The sequence below is a fragment of the Meriones unguiculatus genome, chromosome 14, assembly GCF_030254825.1.
Source record: "Meriones unguiculatus strain TT.TT164.6M chromosome 14, Bangor_MerUng_6.1, whole genome shotgun sequence".
Lineage (NCBI taxonomy): Eukaryota > Metazoa > Chordata > Mammalia > Rodentia > Muridae > Meriones > Meriones unguiculatus.
This window is the reverse complement of record NC_083361.1, coordinates 54,211,418-54,234,461: the sequence shown is the minus strand read 5'-3', so window position 1 is coordinate 54,234,461 and position 23,044 is coordinate 54,211,418. Positions and strand designations below refer to the sequence as shown.

The 23,044-nt window shown below is 43.8% G+C and overlaps 1 protein-coding gene and 1 long non-coding RNA gene across 3 annotated transcripts in view; both read right to left on the bottom strand.

The window, feature by feature from the left end:
* Window positions 1-21,722, bottom strand: part of Tars3 (threonyl-tRNA synthetase 3) — a 41,527-nt gene extending 19,805 nt beyond the window's left edge. Inside the window, exons 1-10 of one of the 2 annotated variants that reach the window (XM_060367292.1) lie at window positions 21,375-21,722; window positions 20,339-20,419; window positions 18,984-19,174; window positions 17,028-17,151; window positions 15,150-15,271; window positions 12,000-12,117; window positions 9,137-9,201; window positions 8,391-8,469; window positions 6,972-7,118; window positions 6,110-6,208 (exon numbers count right to left, since the gene is read on the bottom strand). In XM_060367292.1, the coding sequence (XP_060223275.1) occupies window positions 6,110-6,208; window positions 6,972-7,118; window positions 8,391-8,469; window positions 9,137-9,201; window positions 12,000-12,117; window positions 15,150-15,271; window positions 17,028-17,151; window positions 18,984-19,174; window positions 20,339-20,419; window positions 21,375-21,644 (1,296 nt within the window). In that variant the 5' untranslated portion in view covers window positions 21,645-21,722. The remainder of the gene's footprint in view (window positions 1-6,109; window positions 6,209-6,971; window positions 7,119-8,390; window positions 8,470-9,136; window positions 9,202-11,999; window positions 12,118-15,149; window positions 15,272-17,027; window positions 17,152-18,983; window positions 19,175-20,338; window positions 20,420-21,374) is intronic. The other variant, XM_021633270.2, reaches the window with a different exon arrangement.
* Window positions 5-6,103, bottom strand: LOC132647219 (uncharacterized). Its single transcript, XR_009585554.1, has 3 exons — window positions 4,801-6,103; window positions 4,608-4,710; window positions 5-4,027 (listed from the first exon to the last, which is right to left on the bottom strand). It is a non-coding gene; the product is annotated as an uncharacterized LOC132647219 (long non-coding RNA).
* Window positions 21,723-23,044: the final 1,322 nt, after the last annotated feature.

The window sequence follows — 23,044 nt, the reverse complement described above, 5'->3', positions numbered from 1 at the left end:
AGACAAACATGGTGGATGTTAAAATCTGCCAAGTTAAGAACAACTCCAAGCAGGGTAATAACATGAGCAACTATTTTGAAACTTAATGTCTTCTATTGGTTCCTGCTTCCTCGGGTTCAGGTGACAGGTTTAAGAGTGGCAGTTTTCTGCGGCTTTTGAACATAGAGGTTGCATATTCACAGGAAACTTCTCACCGGTCTATTTTACAGCACAGCACAGGATTACGCTCTGGATTGAAGCATCCCCTATAAGGCTCTTGTGTTTGGTTTGGTCCACAGCTGGAGGACTCAGGCACTGAGAGATGACTGGGCCATGAGAGCTCTGGCCTCAGCAGTGGATTAATCCTGTTGGCTTCCTAATTTGATGGCACTGTGGGGAGGTCTGGAAACTTTCAGAGGTGGAGCCCATTTGGAGGAAGAAGCTCCCTGGGATGTCTCTTCGGCATCTGCGTCTTCTGGATCTGGTTCCCTGCATCTCTCGTTCTTCTGTTCCTGGCTGTCAGGAGCTGAGTAACTTTGCTCCTTCAAGCCCTTCTACCATCCCTGCACAGCCCTCAAAGAGCAGAGCCAACCAACAATGGATGACACCTGCACTCAAGCTACGCCCAGTGTGGCACACAGTCTCCTCTTTGATGCCTGCGAATCAAGATGTAGAACTGTCAGCTCCTTCTCCGGCACCATGTCTGCCTGTGTTCTGCCATGCTTCCTGCCGTGATGATAAAAGACTGAACCTCTGAAACTGTAAGTCAGCCCCAACTAAATATTTTCGTTTATAAGAGTTGCTGTGGGCACGGTGTCTCTTCACAGCAATGGGAACCCTAACTAAGACTGTAGCCTGCAGAGATCTTCTCTCTCTGTCAGATGCCTCTTTACTTGACTATTTTCATCACCATACAGAAGCTTTTCAGTTTCATGAGGCCCCATTTGTCAGCTGCTGGCTCTATTTTCTGAGTGACTGGGGTACTATTTGGGAACTCTTTGCTTTTGCTTCCATGTATCCTGAAGCACATACCCTAGCCTCTCTTCTAGACGTTTCCGTTTCAGGTTTTATGTTGAGATATGTGGTCCATTTGGAGTTGAGCTTTGTGCAGGGTGAGAGACAGGGGTCGACTTTTATTTTTCTACACGCAGACATTCAGTTTTACCTGTCTTTGTTGAAGATCTTATCTTTTCTCCACTGTATATTTGTGGCATCTTTGCATGAACTTAAATCTGGGCGATGGGGATTGTTTTAGTCTATTGGGTTTATGTTTCTATTTTTGTGTGTGTGCCAGTACCATGCTATGGTTTTTGTTTGTTTCTTTGGGGCAAAGTCCCACTATGTAGACCAGGCTGACTTCAAATTCACAAGGATGCCTGCATCTGCCTTCCAAGTAGCCTGTGCCATTATGCCTAGCCATCATGTTTTTGTTATTATTGTTACTGTGGCTTTGTAGTATACATTGAAGTCAGGCATGCTTTCGCATCATTATTCTTCTGGCTCAGGATTACTCTGGATAAGCTGCTGTCTTTTTGCTTCCATGTGAATTCTAAAATTATTTTTCAGAGTTCAGGGAATTTTATGAAAGAAGTGAGAAATAGCAGGATCTGGAGAGGACGGGAACTCCACAAGGAGAGCAACAAAACCAAAAAATCTGAGCACAGGGGTTTTTCCTGAGACTCATACTCCAACCAAGGGCCATGCATGGAGATAACCTAGGACCCGTCCCTGTACAGATGTAGCCCATGGCAGTTCAGTGTCCAAGTGGGTTCCATTGTAATAGGAACAGGGACTGTCTCTGACATGAACTGATTGAGCTGCTCTTTAATCACCTCCCCCTGAGGGGGGAGCAGCCTTACCAGGCCACAGAGGAAGACAATGTCCTGATGAGACCTAACAGACTAGGATCAGAAGGAAGGAAAGAAGTCCTCCCCTATCAGTGGACTTGGGGAGGCGCATGCATGCAGAAGGGGGAGGAAGGGAGGGATTTGGGAGGGGAGGAGAAAGGGAACTACAGGGGGGGATACAAAGTGAATAAAGTGTAATTAATAAAGAATTAAAAATTGTTTTTCTATTTCTTTGAAGATTTTAATTGGGATTGAACTGAATGCATAAATTACTTTTGGTAGGATGGTCATTTTTACAATATCAACTCTACCAATACGTGAACATGGGAGATCTTTCTATTACAAATTCAAGGTCAACATAAATGGACCTTGTCTTAAAATAAAATTAAGTACTCCATCAATTTTATGACCCACCCAAGGCACACAAAAGAGAAAAATATGGAAAAAAATAAGTTTCAGCTGGGTATGGTGGTATGTATCTTTAATATTCAGAAATGTTAAACTGAGGTAGGAGGATTCCAAATCTGAGGCTAATGTGGATGTAGTAAGACTGTGACCCAAAATCAATTTACAGTAAATAAAAATACCCACCACCTAGCAATTCTATTTTTAGAGAACATCAAAGGACAAAATTACAATAATTTAGTCATCTCAAATGGTTTTACTCTCTACTCCAGAACTGATCCATACTTCATTCCCTAAAGAAAGGCGAGGGCCCTCACAGCTCAAGCAAAGGCATCTGGCTTCAAGAACAGAAAAAGACTAAAGACAAAAACAAAAGCCAAAAGTGAACTGCTCATCTCAAAGCTATTTTCCACACCAGGAGGGCATAGGAGACAGAAAACAAGAAAACAACTGATGAGGCAATCTTGGCTATTTTACAGTACTTAATTTAAGAATGAACATAGAAGGAAATGTCACTATTATGCTAACAGAAAATAGCCTGTTTAGAGAATTTGGCTATTCTCTGACCCCAGGCTCTCTGAAGGTGAAGTAACAGTAGGCCCTCAGTTTAGTGATGAACTTTAGCATGGCTGACTTCATGTTGACTTAGTCTAGTAAAGAGACTTAGTCCGAAGAAGAAGAAGAAGAAGAAGAAGAAGAAGAAGAAGAAGAAGAAGAAGAAGAAGAAGAAGAAGAATCAGCAGCAAGTTCATGGTGGACTACAGGAGAATAGATTATTATGTATTGGCTCCACAAAATGGAGTACCTGAAATAATGCCCCCAACCCCTGTTATAACACCACAGCTTGGATGAATCTCAGAGACAAAGTTGAAAAACAAAAAAAAGCAAAGTAAAACTAGTGCTGTGTGATCCCACTTGCAAAAAGTTTCAGGCCAGGCAAAGCTAATCTGTGTTGATATCAGCATAGGGAAAACCAGGTGAGGCAGAGCCATAGAGGAAGACATCAGAATTTCCACAGCCTGGTCGCCATCAAGTACCTTCTACCCTCACCAGCCCACTATGAAAGGAACTGTCTACTGTATCCTTTCCCTACATCTTTTCATAATGTGGGGAAAGATGGAGGTGGCCAGGAGGTGGCTTGTATCTTCCGCTCACAGTCTGAAGATAGAAGGAATGGCCTTGATATGAAGGAACCTCATCCTCACTTCACCAGATCTTACTGGGCACTCAGTGGTGTCCCAACCAGATGAGACTTGGAATAGTTTGCTCCCTAGTAGCAGATCGCAGGAGAGGGGTGGAGATGACTTTCTTCCTGTTGTTTGGAGCTGACAAGAGACACAGACCCATCAGCTTGTCAAGGGAAGACACAGAGGACCATGTCCTCCCAATAGGATGAAAGCAAACTACACTGATATCATTATATCACAACCAAAGGCAGCTTGGGGAGGAAAGAGTTAATTTCATCTTATAACTCTCAGGTCATATTCCATCACAAGGGAAGTCAGGGCAGGAACCTGGAGGTAGGAACTGAAGTAGAGGCCATGAAGGTGTGGCTTTGCTCAACCTGCTTTCTTACAGAACTCAGGAGCACCAGCCAAGGGATGGCTCCACCCACAGTGAGCTGGGCCCTCCCACATCAATGAGCAATCAAGAAAATGCCCACAGGCCAATCTGATGGAAGCATTTCCTCTGCTGAGGTTTCCTCTTCCTGCATCTTCAGCTTGTGTCAAGTTGACAAAAAACAGATCAGGACATTGAATAATCACTTTCCATCTTGGCAGAGGGTGAACATCCCACTGGAAGACAGCATAATTCTCTATAGTTATTCTATATATTAAATATGGCACATAATTGAAAAAAATATTAGAGGAGGAAAGAATCAAAATGGCACAACTGAAAATTAGGATTACAACTAGCTAGGGTTTCTGGGCATGGTGGCACTTGCTGTAACCTCAGCACTTGGGCAGTAAGACAGGAAAATCAGAATTTCAGCCGTCAGGGCTGAAGAGATGGCTCAGAGGTTAAGAGCACTGGCTGCTCTTCCAGAGGTCCTGAGTTCAATTCCCAGCAACCATGTAGTGGCTCACAACCATCTATAAGATCTGGTGTCTTCTTCTAATGTGCAGGTGTACATGCAGATAGAACACTGTATACATAATAAATAAAATCTTTTTTTAAAAAAGAAATTCAGCCATCCTTGGATACACAGCAGGTTCAAGTTTAGCCTGGGCTACATGAGCCCCTTCCAAAAAAAAAAAAAAAGCAAGGGCGAAACAAACATAAAAAAGTAGCTGAAGTCACTGGACATTCTTTTATACATTATAAGACCATACTTCAAACAAAGGTATCTGGGAATTTAAGGGGCTCAGCCCTTACCTTAGCATTAGAGACCACTGGGGTTATATATTTAAATGCTTTCCAATGCAGCAACCCACACAGTCAGGCCTGGGCCTGATCATCGGCCGTGTCTGTCTCGCATCTATAAAAGATAAGAAAGCCCTTTAAGGCCACCATAGAGGCTTTCTGTTTACTTGCCACTATCCACACCTAACCTGAGTGTGCTGTGTACCAGGGCTATGCTGACGTCCAAGCAAAGAGTTCAAGGCAGCACCAGTGAGTGGTCATTGGCATCCACCAGAACCTTCAGTGACCCTTCAGGCTTCTCACTCCCCTGCCCTGTCGTTCTGCCAGGCAGTGACTGTCCTTCATGAAGGAATGCAGGCTGGTGCAGCTCCACAGAAGTCCCCAGACACACAGCAGAAGAAGGGAAGGAAGAAAAGAGGTATGTATAGTCATAGGAACAACCCAGCACATTTGATGGATGCACCTTTTCTCAGAGAGTCCTGTAGAAATCAATCTCTTGAATGAGAGGAGAAAATGAGCACAAGGAAAAGGTGCTCAGAAAAGAACATCAGAATCTGAGACATGAAAAGAATAACCAGGGTGAAGGAAACCAGGAGGAGATGGTGATAAGTAAGACATGAGATCACAAAAATATAAACGCGAAGGTTAAGTCTGGATTAAGGGGACCGAAGGAAGAAAAAGATTTACTCAGCCAGTTGGAACCTCTGCCAATAAGCTGCGGGAGCACAGTAGTCTTTGGAGTCTGAGAGTGATCGGCAATCAGCACATGGAAACCAGGCAGCAAAACAGGCACATCAAACCTCACTTCCTAAGGGGTGTGCTCTGAGAAATGCACTGAGAGGCAGTTTTATTAGGGGAACATCAGAGTATCCTCACAGAGACTCAGAGAGCAACAAGAAGCAAATCCCATGAGACGGTAAGACTGCCTGATAGAGTCTGAACACACATAAGGGATCACCGTAGACTTCGGGTCTGCTGTTGACTGAGGCACCACGACACACTGCGAGGCTGTAACAGTTACAGGAAAGACTAGACAGGGCAAGACTGCAAAGTTAGTTCCAGCAGTCCAAACGGCCCGCCTCTGCGCAGTATCATCAAAGCCCTAACCCTGCAACATGAAATACCTCCAACCATGGGGTGCCAGACACAACCTCATTCCACTCCTGGGGATGCTGGGTTGCCTGGAGGTTACAGGCAGTGAGCAGAATGCAGCGGGGCATTAACCACTCTGAGAAGCAGTGCTCCTCAGAGCAGCATTCTCTGCCACGAGAGACCCACGCTCAGCAGATCATTAACACGCCATGTCCTTAGAGACTGAGGGCTATGCCTGTATTTTATGAAATTCAAAAAAAGTAAACCAACTCCATGTCTTTAGGTAAGAATCTACCATTTTGTTTTTTGTTGCAAAATTCTTATGTTATTAAAATTTAAGGGAAACAATTCTTTACGAGAGAAGACAGTAAGATGTAGAATGTTGATGAATAAGAACAAAATATTTTTAAGGACTAACTTACTCGTATGAAATCCACAAGGGTGTTGTAAATGAAGGCTCCTCTTGGGAGGAAGAAACAGCTTCCAGGGCTGAGATCATGGAAAAAAAATAGTTCTTGTTCCTGGGTTAAAACAATAATTGTATTTTAAAATTCATCTCTTAATGTTTATCATACCTGATGTGACAGCCATAAAATGTCATTTTATCCTCCCGTCATCTATTGCTAAGCATCCCAGTGTCCCTCAGTATCCATCCAGATATATAATCTGTATATGATGGCACATGTAAGATAAATTATTATATATTCATGATCACTTAGCCTCAGACTTGACTTTTCTGCCATCTTGTGTTATTTCCTACTAATTTTTCTTCGTGTAAATCCATAACTAATTGACTAAGTGCTCTTCGTATATTTAGAATATAGGTATCACGTGGGGACAGCCTGACAAGCTGAGAAGGAAAAATCCATTGCAGATGAAGGGCTTCAAGTGGTGTGACAGCTTCACAAAGGAATGCTCTGCCGGTGGCACAGCCTGATTCTGGCAAGATGGAGAACAAAGCCCTAAGTCCAGTTACTTTCAAATCTTATTCTCTAAGTCCATATAATGTTGCCTCCTAAATACACAGCACATCATCAAGCATGAGCAATTTTAAGAAAAAAAAATTTAATACTCACAAAAACTTTTAAAACTCTAACAGCAGATATAGGAAGGAAGTTGGTTAGAAGACATTAATTTGGAGTGTGGGCATAGAACTCAACAGCCAGTAATGAATGTCAACAGAATAGAACAGAAGAGAGAAGAAACATTACTCTAAGCTTTTGTTCTGTGAGGTGCAGTCATGGGCAACAAAGGCATGTCTGTGTGCTGATGGTGTGGGTGTACCTTCCCGATTTTCCTGTGGTCCCGGCTCTTGGCTTCCTCTTGGAACTTCTCCCAGCCTTTCATCATTTTGCTGTCAGGAAAGGATATCCCATAGATCCTCTGCAATGTTTCCATCTCAGGATTGCCTTCCCAATATGTTGAGGAATTCTAAATGTCAACAAGATATTGGCTTAAAAAAAAATAAAACCTGTAGCAGTAATACCGCTCTTTAGTATGTAAAATAGCCACAATGCTCAGGTATAGATTCCTTTGTAGTGTTTGGAAAATCTTCAAATGAGTCTAATAAAAACTTTTCATCCAAATTAGAGCACTAATCACCAAATCACATAGTCTGCCCTAGATTCCAGGAGTGAAGTGGCAGGGAACAGGAAGGAGGGAAGATTGAAGAGCAGCTGTGACCACCAAGCTGAAGCCAGAAAAGGCAAGAGGTTCTTGGGCGTGCCAGCCTCTCTGACCTATGACCTGTGATGACGAGCTTCTGTGGGTGATGTGTAACTAAGACCTTGAGAAAACGAAGGTCCAGAAAGGCCAGAGAGGTGTTCATCCTCCTTCTGCTTTCTTCTTTTTCTTGCGGTTCATATTCTTACATGCAGAAAGATTTCTCATTCTCATTGGGAAATTCAAGAAATTGGTGTCTGCAGGGGGTTAGTTCTAGCTCTTTGACAGACAGCTAAATACACAGACACTTGAGTCTCTTATTTAAAATGGTGTATTTGCACATAATCTGTACAAACCTCCTGCATAGTTTAAGCCAACTCTACAGTACCTAATACAAAGTAGATGCTATATATGTATTTGTTCTAATGTACTGTTTAGAAAATGATGACACCACTACCACCATCCCCACCACAGTATCCAACCCCCCATGTGCAAAGTCTGTGCATACTCTGCATAGCCACAACTTGTTTTTTAGATATTTTTATCTCTCAGTTGATTAAATCCATGTATGTGAAACTTATGAACACAGGGGAGCAGCTAAAGAAGGAACACTATACTTAAAAACTATATAAAGGATTAGAGAGATGGCTCAGGAGTTCAGAGCATTTGCTGCCCTTGCAGAGAACCTGAGTTCTGTTCCTAGAACCCACATCAGGTGGTAATTTCAGGGGATCTGACACTCCTGACCTCTTTAGGGACACACACACATACACACAAATACAAAATAAAGATAAATCTCTAGGAAATGGCCATATAAAACGTTATGCTCATATTTGGAATAGATTAAATAATAATCAAAAACTATATAGTGTTTTAATTATCAAGATTCTAAAACATGTCATTTTAGTGAAATAAGAATAAAGTGTTTTAAATTCCATCATGCTCAGACTACCGATCTGAACACATAACAAATATGAGTGAAATCCCTTATCTAGTATCCCTTGTTTGCTGTATTTATAAATTAAAAAAAAAAATCCTTACCTTGAAAATTTTTATGGCTTTAATTTTTCCAGTGTGTCTTACATGGGGGCCTTTACAAAGGTCAATTAATGGACCACACCTATAATGAAATATTTACGACAGACCAAGACATAGTTACAACTTTTTGGACTGTTCACTATAAACCACATTATCATATTGTTACAATTAGCATTAAGTTTCAATTTGGCACAGCCTAGAATTGCCTGACAGCATCTCGGTTGAGTAATTGTCTTTATCTGGTTGGTCAGTGGACATGTCTGTGAGGGTTTGTCTTGTCTTAATTACCACAGGAGGGCCCAGCCCAGCATGGGAAGCACTTTGTGGGCTGTATAAGAAGCGAGCAGAGAGCAAGCCAGGAAGCAGGGCTTCTTCTTTCTTTCTGTCCTTCTTTCTTTTTCTTGTAGGCCCAATAAATCATTCCCTCCACCAACTTGCTTTTGCACAAAAGCAAGAACGGAAAAGTGACCAGGACACATATTTTTAAGTGAAAGGTCGCACTTTTCTGTGGGTATGAGGCAAGCTTCAATTTAGGGTCAATAGGAAAAGCAACCCACCTAGCCTCAGGTCACACACATTTATACAAATTCAAATACCACAAAAGATCTTCTGTGCAAGAGACATCCTTTTTTAAACTGTCCCATCACTGTGATAAAAGCAGAATCTCTGTCCCCCCCCCCCATCGGGATTCAGGGCAGCTGCTGTTGAGCTGCAAGCCCCTACTGAGCTTAGTGCTGGCACACACAAACCTGTAAACAGTGGTCGTCAGGGTATCAACTTTCTCCTTCAGAATCCGGCACTTAAATTTATTGTACTGCAAAGAAGATGTTTACATATTATCACAAAATGTTTTGAAGGGAAAGCTACTGTCTTTAGGGATCTCTGAGGGGCTGTGTACTCTGTTCAAGGCCTTGTTCAAGAGCCACACTGTCCAAGACAAGACTCCAGAGTCACATGGTTGGTGAACTCTCTTATGACCATGCCATGAGTAAAAACAAACAGGACCACAGAGGTGGGATGCACATATTTTTTATGTTTGCTGTGCGGTCAACATTAATTCCATCTTTGTTTTACTCTTAAAATGCAGCTGTCATGTGATTCAAGGTTATACACTTGGCTCCGACTCCACTGGACAGCGCTCTTCTACAAGATCCCATTTTAACTACATAAAATCGATACAGTTCTCAGGGCACATCACCATTATTTTATAAAGCAAAGCTTACGTGCCATCATTACTTTTGCTGAAAAACAAAGAAAAGAAAAGAAAACCATGGTATCATTACAGTTAGCAAACTAAGGTAATTCAGCCTTTTCTCTGCTTTTATTGCAGTAATCACAGGATTAAGGGCTTTATATTAAATAGCAACTTAAGGGAGAGAAAAGCCTGTATCTGCTCAGTATAACTGTTTCACCCCAATAGGGTCAAGTCAAATCATTCTTCTTCACAAAAGTGGGTACGTTCAGTTCTTAAGAGTAAGTGAAAAGCAAAGACAGCCGCAGAATGGAAGCAAACATCTGTAACTGACTGATAGTCAGAGACTAACAAGAACATACAGGAACTTGTTATAATGCAAACCAATCAAAAGAATCTACTCTCTCTAAAAACCTGCTAAAGTACACGAGCAGACATTTCTGCAAGGAAGATATACAAATAGACAATAAGTGTGCTCAAAGAGGCTCAGCATCACCAGGTCCTTGGAAAAATGCAAATCAAAACACAAGCGTACCCCACTTTACACCCAGTGGATGGCTGTTATAAAAACAAACAAAATCCAGAAAACAAGTGTGTATGAGACTGTAAAAAAGCTGTACAGACTCAAAATGGTGAGACTGCTATGAAAAATGCTATGGAAGGTCTGGATAATTTAAAAAATAGAGCTTCCCCAAGATCCAGCAATTCCATTTCTGGTATCTATCCCTGTCCCTGTCCCTGTTCCTATCCCTGTCCCTGTCCCTATCTCTTTCTATCTCTATCTATCTATCTATCTATCTATCTATCTATCTATCTATCTATCAGAATAGATACAAACAAAGTAAAATAAACATTTCAAACAAAAATCTCTGTTCACATTTATATTAATATATACACAATAGTCAGAATATAAGCAATAGTATTCATGAGCAAATGAACTGAGAAACACAATGTCTCTCTCTCTCTTACACACACATACACACAGAGAAGGAGTTACTGTTTAGCCTTTCTTAAAGAAGAAAATTCTGACATACAGTGCCCCTTGAGGGCACGACATGAGTGAGACAAGCCAGTTGCAAAGGTAAATAGTGTGTGAGACACTATTTCTCTGTGTGGAGGTCCCTGTTCCAGTCATAGAACAGTAAGCAGAGGGCTGCATGCTAGGGCGGGAGTGGAGGGAATGGGGAGTCGGTCCTCAATGACAGAGTGTTCATTCTGGAAGACGAAACCATTCTGTGGGTTGAGGGTGCTGATGTTTTCATGGGCACTTAGTGCCACCTAGTGTATTCATAAATGGTTAAAAATAGTTAAAATGGTTAATGTTATTTTTATATTTTGCAACACACACACACACACACACACACACAGAAATGGAGGTATATGTGCTGCAAAAGGCAGGTGCTTGAAAAAGCAGAGCAAGTGTCACTAATGTAGTGGACAGAATGGAGGAGGGAGTCAGACCTGAGGAAACTAGAAGAGAACATTCCAGTCCCTGCTAGGATTGTATGTGGCTATTTCAGGGGCAGCAAAGCAGCCAGTGTGGCAGGAGGGGAATGAGCTCCAACCAGGAGCAACTGAAAGATCAGACTTTGTGCAGAGTGAGCATCTGTGACTGAACTAGCACACACCTCCCTGTGAGGCTAGCTCCTGCAAACCACCAAGGATGGGGTAGGGGGAGCCTAGCACACAGCTCTCTGAGCAAAAGCATATTTTCCTGAAGCACCAGCCGGGTTTAGAAAGCATGTGAAGTAGTAATGAAGGCCGCAGGCCGAGGAGGAAGGGCTTAAGAGCACTAGCTGCTCTTGCGGAAGACTTGGTTCGACCCCCACATGAAGGCTAGCAACCACCTGTAACTCTGGTTCTAGAGAACCCGATGCCCTCTTCTTGCCTCTGCAGCCATAGCACGCAGACACACATACAGGCAAACACCCACACACACAGACAATTCAGAGGGGAGGGAGGGAATGTAGACTAGAGAATTCTGCGTAGGATTATAAATATATATTGTTGAAAACACGATTCAGAATTTTAGCTTGGTTGTTAATTAGCCATACTTTCTGCTTTCAAATCAGGCAACACTTCATTGTGTAAATATATCAGTAATCTCAGGAGTCATATCTTAATCATATTTCAAATTAATCAGACCTAGAAGCACACAGGAAAATTACCTGCCTATGATTGCCCGAGATGTCTCAGGAAACATGAGAAAAACAACAAAGAAAGTGACCCCTGACACCCCCACAACAGCTCTCCAGACTGTGTGAGTGACCCCGGACACCCTCACAAGAGCTCTCCAGACTGTACAACTGGCTGCTGGACCATAGCCAATAATTTGCATGGAGGGAAGAAAAAAACTGGTCTTTGGTGATAACTTTTAATATTCCTAGTGAAAGGATTTTTATTCTACGTTTCCCAGTTACCTTAAACATTTCCAGGAGGGCGTCCTTACTGGCTTCCAGTCTTTCAAACGGTTGCTTTTCTTTGATGATAGTATTACATATGTTCTCCAGGGCGGACAACTCAGTGCTGGACACCACTCTGAAGAAACGAAGAAGAGACCCTGCACTTCAGTACAATCCTCTAGACGCCATCTACCCCTTTCTCTTCTGCCTGCAGCCTTCATTAGTAGTTGACACGCTTTCTAAACCCAGCCGGTGCTTCAGGAAAATATGCTTTTGCTCAGAGAGCTGTGTGATGGACTCCCCCTACCCCGCCCTTGGTGGTTTGCAGGACCTAGCCTCACAGGGAGGTGTGCGCAAGCTTCAGTCACAGATGCTCAGTCACAAAGCCTGATCTTTCAGTTGCTCCTGCCACACTGGCTGCTTTGCTGCCCCTGAAACAGCCACACACAATCCTAGCAAGGACTGGAATGTTCTCTTCTAGTTTCCTCAGGTCTGACTCCCTCCTCCATTCTGTCCTCTGCCACAGCGACTCTTGCTCTGCTTTTTCAAGCACCTGCCTCTTGTAGAACGTGTCCCCTCCTCTGTGTGTGTGTGGGCGGGGGTGGGGGGTGGACTAAAGGTATCACAGCCAGAAGCAAAATGATCCTTGAAGAGGTGAGAACGAAAACTCAGTTCAGCCCAACTTAGTTGGGCTGGATCTAACTTTGAGAGTCTGATGCCAAGCAATTTACTGCCAGAATATTTAAACACAGTACAATTTGGGGTAAACTTTTCTAGTGTTATACAATCCCCAGTACACAAAGAGGCATAATTACACTGAAACTCAAGTCAAAGTACATGTTATTTCTCCCAAGAAGATGGGTTCTAGAGAAAAGCTAACTGTATTAGCTTAAGAGCCTAGGGAAGGATCTGGTGTTATCTCAGCTATATAGACAGTGTAGAGGTTAGCTGGGCTATTAGCCATCTCTGGTCCTGGTTGTGGGAGCTTGGGGGAGTGCCTGGCTACACAGATAAGGATCATTTAGACTTCTAGTCACCTCCCGTCTTGGTTGTGGGAGCTTGCTAAGGCCTGGCCCTACAGATAACACAGACTACAAGGCTGCTGATCACCTCCAATTCCCAGCCTTTTGGATAGAAAAAGAGGTTATATATTCTTCCCTTTGAGGGGACAGTCCTGCATACTTAACACTTCTAGTTTCTGTGGGCACAAGGACTTCTGCTCTCAACAGTCCTGGAGTCTTTTCCTTCACCCACTCATAACCACCTAAGGGTGGCTGACTGTTTGTATGTTGTCCATCTTTCCCCAGCCCACTATCAACTCCATAAGGGCAGACTGGCTTATTCACAGCTGAGCCAGCACATAAGGTAAACAGTCAAAAAGCTCATGTCTGCATGAAGCTGGGAGAGTGGTAACAAGGAAGGGTGCTAGATACAGGACTGTGATCAGAGAGTGTCTCAGTCAGTAATGGTGCCTTCACTGTACAATGCCCTCCAGAGACTAAGGCATTAATAAAGAGTTGGAACTTTAGCCCCAAGCCCTACTCCAGAAAGGGAGTGGGGATAGAGAGCGAGTCCATCATCGATAGGCAATGATTTCATCAAATATGTGCATCTTACAAAACATCCATTGAGGTCTGGAGAGCTGGCTTAGCAGTTAAGAGTACTGGCTATTCTTCCACACAGGGCCCAGGTTCAATTCCCAGCACCGTGTGGCAGCTCACAACTGTCTTTAATTCTGGTTCCAGGGGATCTGACACCCTCACACTGACACACATACAGGCAGAATGCCAATGTACATAAAATAAAAATAAAAAATAAATTATAAAAAACAAAAAGCAAAGAAGCAAACAAACGAAAACCCATCTGTTGAAACCACTGAACAAGGCTCCAAGAGCTACCAAGCAAGTGGCACAGCCCAAGGAGCATGGAAGGACCACACCCTTCCTGGCTGCTCATCTGTACCCTTTGGAACAGCCTTTATAATAAATCAATAGTGTTCTATGAGCCAGTCTACCAACCACTGCACCCACGCAGTGGGTTGTGGGTCAGACATGCAGGCCTCAACTGTGCCTGACGTCTGCAATGTGGAAGCCTCATAGGACCAAGACTTGAGCTGCGGGTCTGGGTTAATGCTTAGTTGGTTAGAAGGCTGGAGTAACCGTTGTTGCTTGGGGAAGAAAAGATAAACAAAATCTCCACACATTGTTGGTCGTTGGTATTATAAATAAACATACTCTAAACTCATACGTAAAAACAGCTCAACCTCAGAAAGCATGTAAGAAGTATCGACATAAGACAGATGTGGTGGCACACATCTTTAATCCCAGCATGTGAAAGGCAGAGGTAGGAGCCTCTGTGAGTTCAAGAACAGCCTGGTCTGCATAGTGTGTTCCAGGCCAGCTAGAGAGATAGTGTGAGACCATGTCTCATAAACAAGCAAACAAACAAATTAAAAATAAAACAAACCCCTCAGCTACCTAATGCCAGCTACCCTGTTAGGGAGGTCATTACGCAGCATGGCGGTGATGGGCAAAAGCAAAAAACATTCTGTGAGTCGAAGTTAAAGCACAAATGATAAAAGACCGACACATTTAGAGGATAAAACTGGCACACTAGACAGGGCAGCTATTGGGGTGGTGAGGAGTATGGGGAATTTAGGACTGGACTGGGCTACTAGATGAAGGTAAGTAGGGAGTACTGAAGAATTAGAAGAACCCAAGGATTCAGTTTGGCCACTGGTGGTGTCTCTAGGATACAGAGCAGGAGTGGATGAGACAGGGCCAGAGGGCTGTGACTGCAAGCACAGACCTACTGAGGATGACACCCCTGTGAACTCCTGGCACTCAAGCGTGTGAGACATTCAGTGGAGTTGACAGCACCTCGCTCATCATGAGCAGAAGTGGACAGCTCTCTGGGATGGAGCCCCTGGTTCTGGTCTGAATTAGTCCCACGCTCCAGCAAGTTCTACGTTAGGTAACCGGCACACACTATCCTTCAAGGCAGAAGAAAGACGATGTCGAAAGTTACTGTCCCATCTCAGCCCATTTGAAAAACCAATTTTCACAAATGGATAGCCGCTCGATAACCACACAGTGCACAGTGGCCGAGCTAATGTGTGGTCATTATAAAACAACAGCATATGCACGTGCAGTCGTTCGGCGGCCTTACCGGTCTTCAATGAACATGTCATAGTAAAATCCATTTTCGATGGGTGGGCCGTAGCACAGGTGGCCTCCATAGTAGAGCTCCATGGCCTCTCCCAGGATGTGAGCACTGGAGTGCCAGTACACCTGCAAGATGTGGACGGGAAAGCCGTGAGCTACCAAAACTGTCACGAGGCATCAGCACTAAGACAGCATGGGTAAACAAGTTAGCAGAGGTTGAGGAGATAAGTAACAAGAACAGAGTCACCAGTGCCTTCTTGGAAGGGGATGTTCCCTGCATCCTCCTCAGCACTCCTGGGGAACTTAGATCTAGCTCAGTGTAGCTCTGCTGGACACCTCAGTCCTTTGTGTGTTACACCTGAGTGACATGAACACGGCTCAGTAGTAAACAGCAAAGCCTGCTCACAGTGAAGGAAGGTCTGTGCAGAAGTACGTGGAAAGAACCAGTGACAGGCAGACCTGGCCGGAGCTTGAGTTTTATGACTTTAGTGCAGAAACCAGTGAAGTCACATTTTAAAACAGCTGGGTGAGAATGGATTTCAGAAAGAAAAAACAAACAAACAAACAAACGTTAAGTAGGCAGCTTGGGCAGTGATGACGTGATAGGCCTAGTGTGTGCTTGTGGCCAGTGGTCAAAGAGATGAAGAGAGACATGTAGGTTCTACATACGTTAGGAAAGTACAGACTAATGCGTTTTCCCATAACTTTGAGATGAGAATTGATGAGGGGAAATAAGCATGTAGAACTGCCAAGGTCTGTTCTGAGAGAGCAGGGTATGTGGCGGGATACGCTGGGATGGAAAAACAGCAAAGGAGTAATTCTGCTGGTTAGAATCAAGAGTCTCATGGTGAAATTCTAGCATAACACCTACATGGAGACATCACCTAGGTGTAACACACACAGCCCTGAAGCACATCTACCTGAGATTGCTGAGAGTGGACAGTTCATAGACGCGCATTTTCAGAATCACTTTCAAGCACAGTTTTGTTAATGTTACATTGCTTAATGGTTATACTTGGTGTCGTGGTTTGAATGAGAACTGTCCCTCCTAGGATCAAATATTTGAACACTTGGTCCCCAGCTCATATGGCTTTTGGGAGGTGCAGCCTCGCTGGAGGAAGCCCATCACTGGGCAGGATTTGAGAGGTTATAGCCTTGCCCAGTTTCTGGTTTGCTCCCTTGGCTTCCTGCATGTGGATGGAAATGTGAGCAGCCAGCTTCCTGCTCCAGCCACCTGCTGCCATGCCTCACAGGCATGATGGACTACCCCTCTGGATCCCTAAATCAAAATAACGTCTTTCTTCAATATACTGCTTTTGGTCATAGTGTTTTAACAAAGTAACAAAAAAACAATTAATAGCTTTGACATACTTTAATCAGAAATTATGTATATCTTACCACCCAGAAAACATAACAATATAACTTCAGCTAGCCATAGCTGGGTTTTAACAGAGGCAAAAAGCCAGTTGGAATGAGGCTGTAAGCTGAAGTGCTGTGCATATTGGAGACACATAAAAATGGGGCACTTATTGTATAAAATACTGAATTTACAATATTTAAACAATTTTTCCCAAATTCTCCAACAGATATTAAGTTATAGATGAATACATTTAAGAGTTGACTAGAAATTTATTTTGAATGGGCACTGATTTAATAGCTAAACGTTTAATTTAAAAATAATTATTTTAAGAAACAATAAAAATGGCCTACTTATTCGAGTATACATGCTACAAATACTCACTAGCTAGCATTAAATGCCATGTTATAATTTTAAATGTTGAAAGACCAAAAGTTTCATCACCCTTGATTTCAATGGGTGGAGCTTCCCATAATTCTTATATCATAAAGACTCAGCTCTCGCTGGTTGGTTTTTAATACTCACAGCCTGAGCTTCCTCATTGTCAAACATCAGCAGCTCAACAGTGGAATTGCCTTCTAATGGACGGTCCAAGTCCCATAACACACCATTCACTTTGGCAATTACTGTATTTTCAGCCAGTTCTTTACTAGTAGGAAAAACAAAAAAAAACAAAAAAAAAAACACTGGAGGTTAACATTTATCATTATAAGTCATTACAAGAAAAGCTTAAAATAACTTCAGGGTTTAAAAAAATATTAGAAAGTACAAATGTGGACTAATAGGATAGAGATCTTTTATTTTGTAACAATTATTTTATGTACAAAAGTCAGATACATTTGCTATTTTAAAAATTGAAAAATAAAGTACAAAGAATAAAATTAAAATCACATATAACTCTTAGCCCTTGGTCCTAGAAATAACTGTTTATAACATTTTGGTACATTCCTCTCTAGTCTTCTTCTATACTAGATTCTCATCCATGTTAAAAAAATAGTTATGAACATAAATTCATAGCCTACTTTTTTATCACTATGCTATTAGCCAGCCACCCCAAGCAGTCTAAAACTGTTCCATTTACAGTTTTAGAAAGCCCTGGCTTTTGCACTTCTTTAGTCTCCCTTGGTTCTGCTTTCCCAGTGGACACACACAGCCTGTGCCTGCTTGTGCCCTCGTAAGTTCACAGAAATGGGATCGCAGGATGAGGACAGGTGCCTTCACAAGATTTCTGATATAGAACAGCACACACTTACCCTATGATGAGTTTTCAAATATTTGTCGGTGTGATAGCGAACACTGGTATTTTGATTTCTTTAATGATTAATTTTACTTAATTATCTGTCTCCTTTACCTATTATTACCTATAGAGACTGTTTTTCCTCCCTTCTTCTCTCCCTCCTTCCCTCCCTTTCTTTCTTTATTCCTTCAATATTTCAAAAATAACATTTATGGTTTGAAAACTACTGAGAAACGAAGTTCTAAGAAGAAAGCTAGGGAAGCCTGGGGCACAGGTAGGGGGTGTTTACAATCACGTCTCTCAAAAATGACTGTTAGTGCTTAATCTATACCCTTCCACAATCTTTAAAACATACACCAATATAAACATTTTAATACTGCCCGTCTGTGTATGTCTCTTCGTAACCCACTTCTTAAAGCTAACAATAAATTATAGTACAGTCTCTATATGTAGAACTTCCAAAGCATATTATTCAGTCATTACAAGAGAACCAAAACTCACTGAGCACCTTGGTTATACTTTCATTGGTTTTGTTTTGTTGTTGCTGTGATGAACATTCTTGAACACGTACTTTTGTAGCCAATTCCTTTCTCAGGAAAAAAAAAAATTCAAAGTAAAGATGTCAAGAACAAGCCGTTGTTCGTGGTTTATATTGGCATACAACGCCAAATGTTCCTAAGAGCACTGGAGCCCCTGGCCCACAGCTTCATTAACATATCCATTTCCTAGAAAGGACAAGTACTGTTCCATAACTGATAGCAATGTCAACTTACATCTTTAAGTTACAATTTGAAAAATTGTAAAACTTCACGAAAATTACTTGATGTATGAATAAAGTCAGCACGGAGAGACTGTTAAGGGTTCAGGTTTCTTTCTTCTCTAGTACATTTTTATTAGAACTTTAAAATTTGGACCTTTTAATGAGGAAGAGATGGTGACCCTATATTCACTTATGTGGTCTTTTTAGGAGTCAAAGGGAAATAGTCATTTTATTTAATTTAGTTAGCTGAATAAGAAAAAAATATTTTGGTGTTATCTAAGAAAACCTTTCAGTAGGCTCTGGTACAATTATTTAATACTATATTATATCCATTCCAAACACATAACAGGTAGGAAGGGAAATAGATAGATGCACAAGGAGTGTGTGTGTGTGTGTGTGTGTGTGTGTGTGTGTGCGTGTAAACATGCACGAGAATGCATGTATGCAGGTGTTTCTGGGGTACCTGGTGGGGGGGTCATCTTACCTAATGTCAGCTGCCACTTGATAAGGAGTTGTTCTCCAGGCTTCTCCTTGCACTGTCTTCCCACCAGCCACCCTCACTGTAATCACGCTGCTCTTGTTCTTGTTTTCCTTTGTATCGGGCAAGAGTTGATGATCTGCCTTCAGTGTTTCGAAAAGCTTCAATCTCTCTTTTATAAAACCCGGCTGTTCCACCTGAAAGTCATTAGTTTACAGTAAGGTTAAGGACTCAGCCCACCGAGCTAGCTGCCCAATCCCACTTCATCTCTCAGCAGGGCTCACCCTCTCTCCACGCCCCCTGCAGCAGACCCTCCCCTCTTACCTACCACATCATGGCCATCTCCCTCTCCCACTATTTACAGTATATCCATGCAAGCTTATACAGTGTAGCGCTTCCTAGTAGACAGCTCTTAGTATCCCCAGGATTGGATTCCTAGAGCACCATGGATGCTCTAGGTCCTTAATAAAGTCACATATAGTACTAGCACATCCTACACATCCTTCCATATGCTTTAAGTCATCTCTAGATTACTAAGAAACAAAATACAGTGCTCAGAAAATGGCTGTTGTACTGTACTGCTTGGGGAATAATGACCAAAAATGTCAGTGCAGAAGCACTTTTCCCCAAGTATCTTCAAGTTTAGAAATCCACAAATGGGGAGCACATGTTGGGCTGGCTGTGACATCTCACTCTACCTCTAGTTTTTTGTCGAGTCTGTCTGACCTCCATAGCCAGCCTAGTATCTTTGATCCTAGGTATTCCTCCATTGTGTCTAACAAGTGTTGTGTCTCCATAAACTCTTGCTGGTTCTTAACAGAGAAGGAGGAGAAGGGGGAGACAAAGAGAACGAGAAAAGAAGAAGAAGAAGAAGAAGAAGAAGAAGAAGAAGAAGAAGAAGAAGAAGAAGAAGAAGAAGGTATTATGAAATCACAGCTCTGTTATTTCACCTTAAAAAGAGTGGAGAAACCTGATGGTGGTGGTGATGGTGATGGTGATGGTGTTGGTGATGGTGGTGGTGATGCACACCTTTAATCCCAGCACTTGGGAGGCAAAGGCAGGTGGATCTCTGTGAGTTCGAGGCTAGCCTGGTCTACAGAGTGAGTTCCAGGACAGCCAAGGCTACATAGAGAAACCCTGTTTCCAGAAACCAAAAGGAGCAGGGGGAAGAGAGAGGGAGAGAAGACAGGAGAGAGACTGCAAGAGGGTTGGGGAGCTCTCTAGCCAGGGGTTAGCTTGATTCTATGTCAAGAGGTTACTGGTGTGGCCCAAATAAGTAATTATGTTCTTACCCCAAGTCCTACAGAACCACGTTTAAAATTACGCGAACATTTTATGTCGTTTCTATAGCAACCACTTACCTCCCTGGCAGGCTCATTCTCCTTCAGTCTCTTTTTCTTGGTGTCCTTTTCTTGGTTTTGAGTAGGAGGCTGGAAGATAAACTGCACATCAATGACAGGTAAGAGCAGTACATTAGAAACCCAAGAAAGGAGGGGACCCAGGCAGCTCACAGCAGGGTCCCACAGTTAAAAGAGTTCTGCTGGGCTGTGGGAATGAAGACCTACTTATAACCCTCAGGGATCAAGTTTTAGAGTTCAGCCCTTTTTGTCCAAGCACTATCTCTAGCTAGCTAGCTAATTAACTAACACTAAAATGCCTCAAATCAAGAGCTATGGATGTAGCTCTTCCCCCTAAACTTTAAACAAAAAATGTCACTGGAAAATGTGTGCCTGCCACCAGACTTTCATTGCACTATTTCATTAGATGTAGCCAGTGCACCACGCTACTTTGGCAAAGAATTGAAAAACATGTCAGTTTTAGAAAGCCTTCAGAAGGTAGAAAAATCCTCTCGTAAGATATTTCGTTATTTAATAATCTTCTAAACCATGAAAATACTGTAATCAAATACTCCTGCTAAATATAGCAAACACAGATAGGTCCCCAAAGTATGCTGCCAAAACAAGACAGTAAAAATAATCTGTCTTAGATAGCACGGGAACAAGCCAGCAGAGGGAAAGGAAACTGTCAGTCCTCTTCCCCAGGGAGACTGAATCTTAAACACTTTAGCAGCGGCCTTTTAAAAAGTTTTATTTGAAACAGCGTCTTATTACAGAGCCCTGGCCGGCCTGGTACTAGCTATTTACCCAAGGCTGGCCTCAAACTCTCAGCCATCCTCCTGCCTCAGCCTCCACACTTTCGGCCTATCCAATGAAGAGCTGAGAAATTACACCAGCTCTTCGTGAGGAGGTTGGTGGAAACCTAGCGGATCCCCAGGCCGTGGGCAGCGGGCAGGGCAGCGGCGGGGACACACCCTGCAGCCTTGCCGGCGCGCGCGGGTGCAGAGTTGGAAACCGCTGAGCGCGCCTGGGCTGCGTCCCCCGAAGCCCGCCCTGTTACCTCCTGCGCTGTCGCTTGCCGAGCCCCGCGCCCGCGCTGCTCTGCCAGGCGCAGTCGCAGGCCAGACAAGCGCTGGTGCAGCTCGCGGTTCTCCGCCCGGAGCTGTGCCACCTCGCGTGTCAGCCGGGGGCCCTCAGCTTGGCCCCGCTCCGGCCCGCACAGCTGCTCGTCCCTCAGGCGCTGCACCTCCGCGCACAGCCAGCGGATGTCCTCCTCCTGCCGCTGCAGGCGCGAGGCCACGGCCTGAAGCGCCAGGGCTTGCGCCGCCATGGCAGCCTCCCGAAGCCACTTGCCACAGCCGGCCCAACCAGAGTGACAAGGAGACGGGGCGGAGCGGAGCTGAAGGGCCTTGGGAGGAGGGGTGGGGTGGGAAGGGCATCACTATAAGGGGCGGGGCGGTGAAGGCAACGGGGCGGGGCTAAGGATGGGGTATCCCTGAACGGGGCGGAGCGATGCGCCCACAAGAGGCGGGGCCATGTCAGCACAACTGTGCAGGGGGCGAAGCCCTGGACACTGGGACGGTGGGGGCGGGGCTATAGGATGGTGAGGGGCGGGGCCGAAGCTAGGCATCAAGGAAGGGGCGGGGCGACGGGAGGGGCAAGGGCAGGGCAACATTGCAGAGGCGAAGCGAAAAGACAGGTCTGGAGCATGGCATCACTGCTGAGGACGATGGGTTGGCTGAGCAAAAATACTTTATAAAACAAGGAGAATGAGGTGGGGAGCACGGACAGGGGCATGGCCAACGCTGGGTGCACTGCAGGACTGAGAACTACGCTCTGGACCTACGCATTAGGGGCGGGACCACTGGATGGGCATCTCTAGCGTTCGGAGGTGCTACTGGAAAGTGTGCTCAGCCTGTTGAAATTGGAGTTGGAGAAACTGAAGCATAGAGGAGGTACCTCTCTTGACCAGATAGTCTAAACCGTTAGCAAAACCTGATGGATATTCTCTCATTCCCCTCTTTAATTCTTGCAATCACCACACTGTGCAAACAGGTACTGAAAATCGGCCATTGAAAACGGACATTCATGCCGAGGCTATGCAAGTACAACGACCGCTTGGCAAGGACACAAAGAACTCTACAAAAACTTCAGGCTGACCAGCACAATATTACTGACTATTTGGGTCGACTATTTGGGTCTAGAGCAAATGCTGTTTGTAACTATCCTGACAGCAAAGAAGGTTCTTTTAAGTAGAAACATTTGTGCTATCAGACTATAGAAACAATGGTCCGCCGAGAACAACGTTTTCCCCAGGCGTCTCATCCTGGAGCAGGAAGGGAGAGTTCACAGGGCCTTCACAAACTTACCAGGCCACCTTGCTGGGCAGACTGGAACTGAGCCAATGATGGGGCCACATTTCCACCAGCACCACTTACTTATGCATCCCTCTAGTCCTCTACTTAAACCTACACCTCACAGTAGCACCCAAAAGGTGGGCTTGGGGGTGGGTCACTGGCCCCCTGTAGTTGCTCATCTTCCCACTGTAACCACTACACCTCCTTTCTCTGCTTTTCGCTCTTAACTGTCCGTTTAATTGGCGTAGTGCAATTAAACGGGGTAGCAGAGCCTATTTCGCTGAGACTTCCAGAACCCAGGTTTTGACTCTAAGGACGCCAATAAGAATTTCACATATGACTTTGTATCACTTACAACCATGAGCTAGAAGCT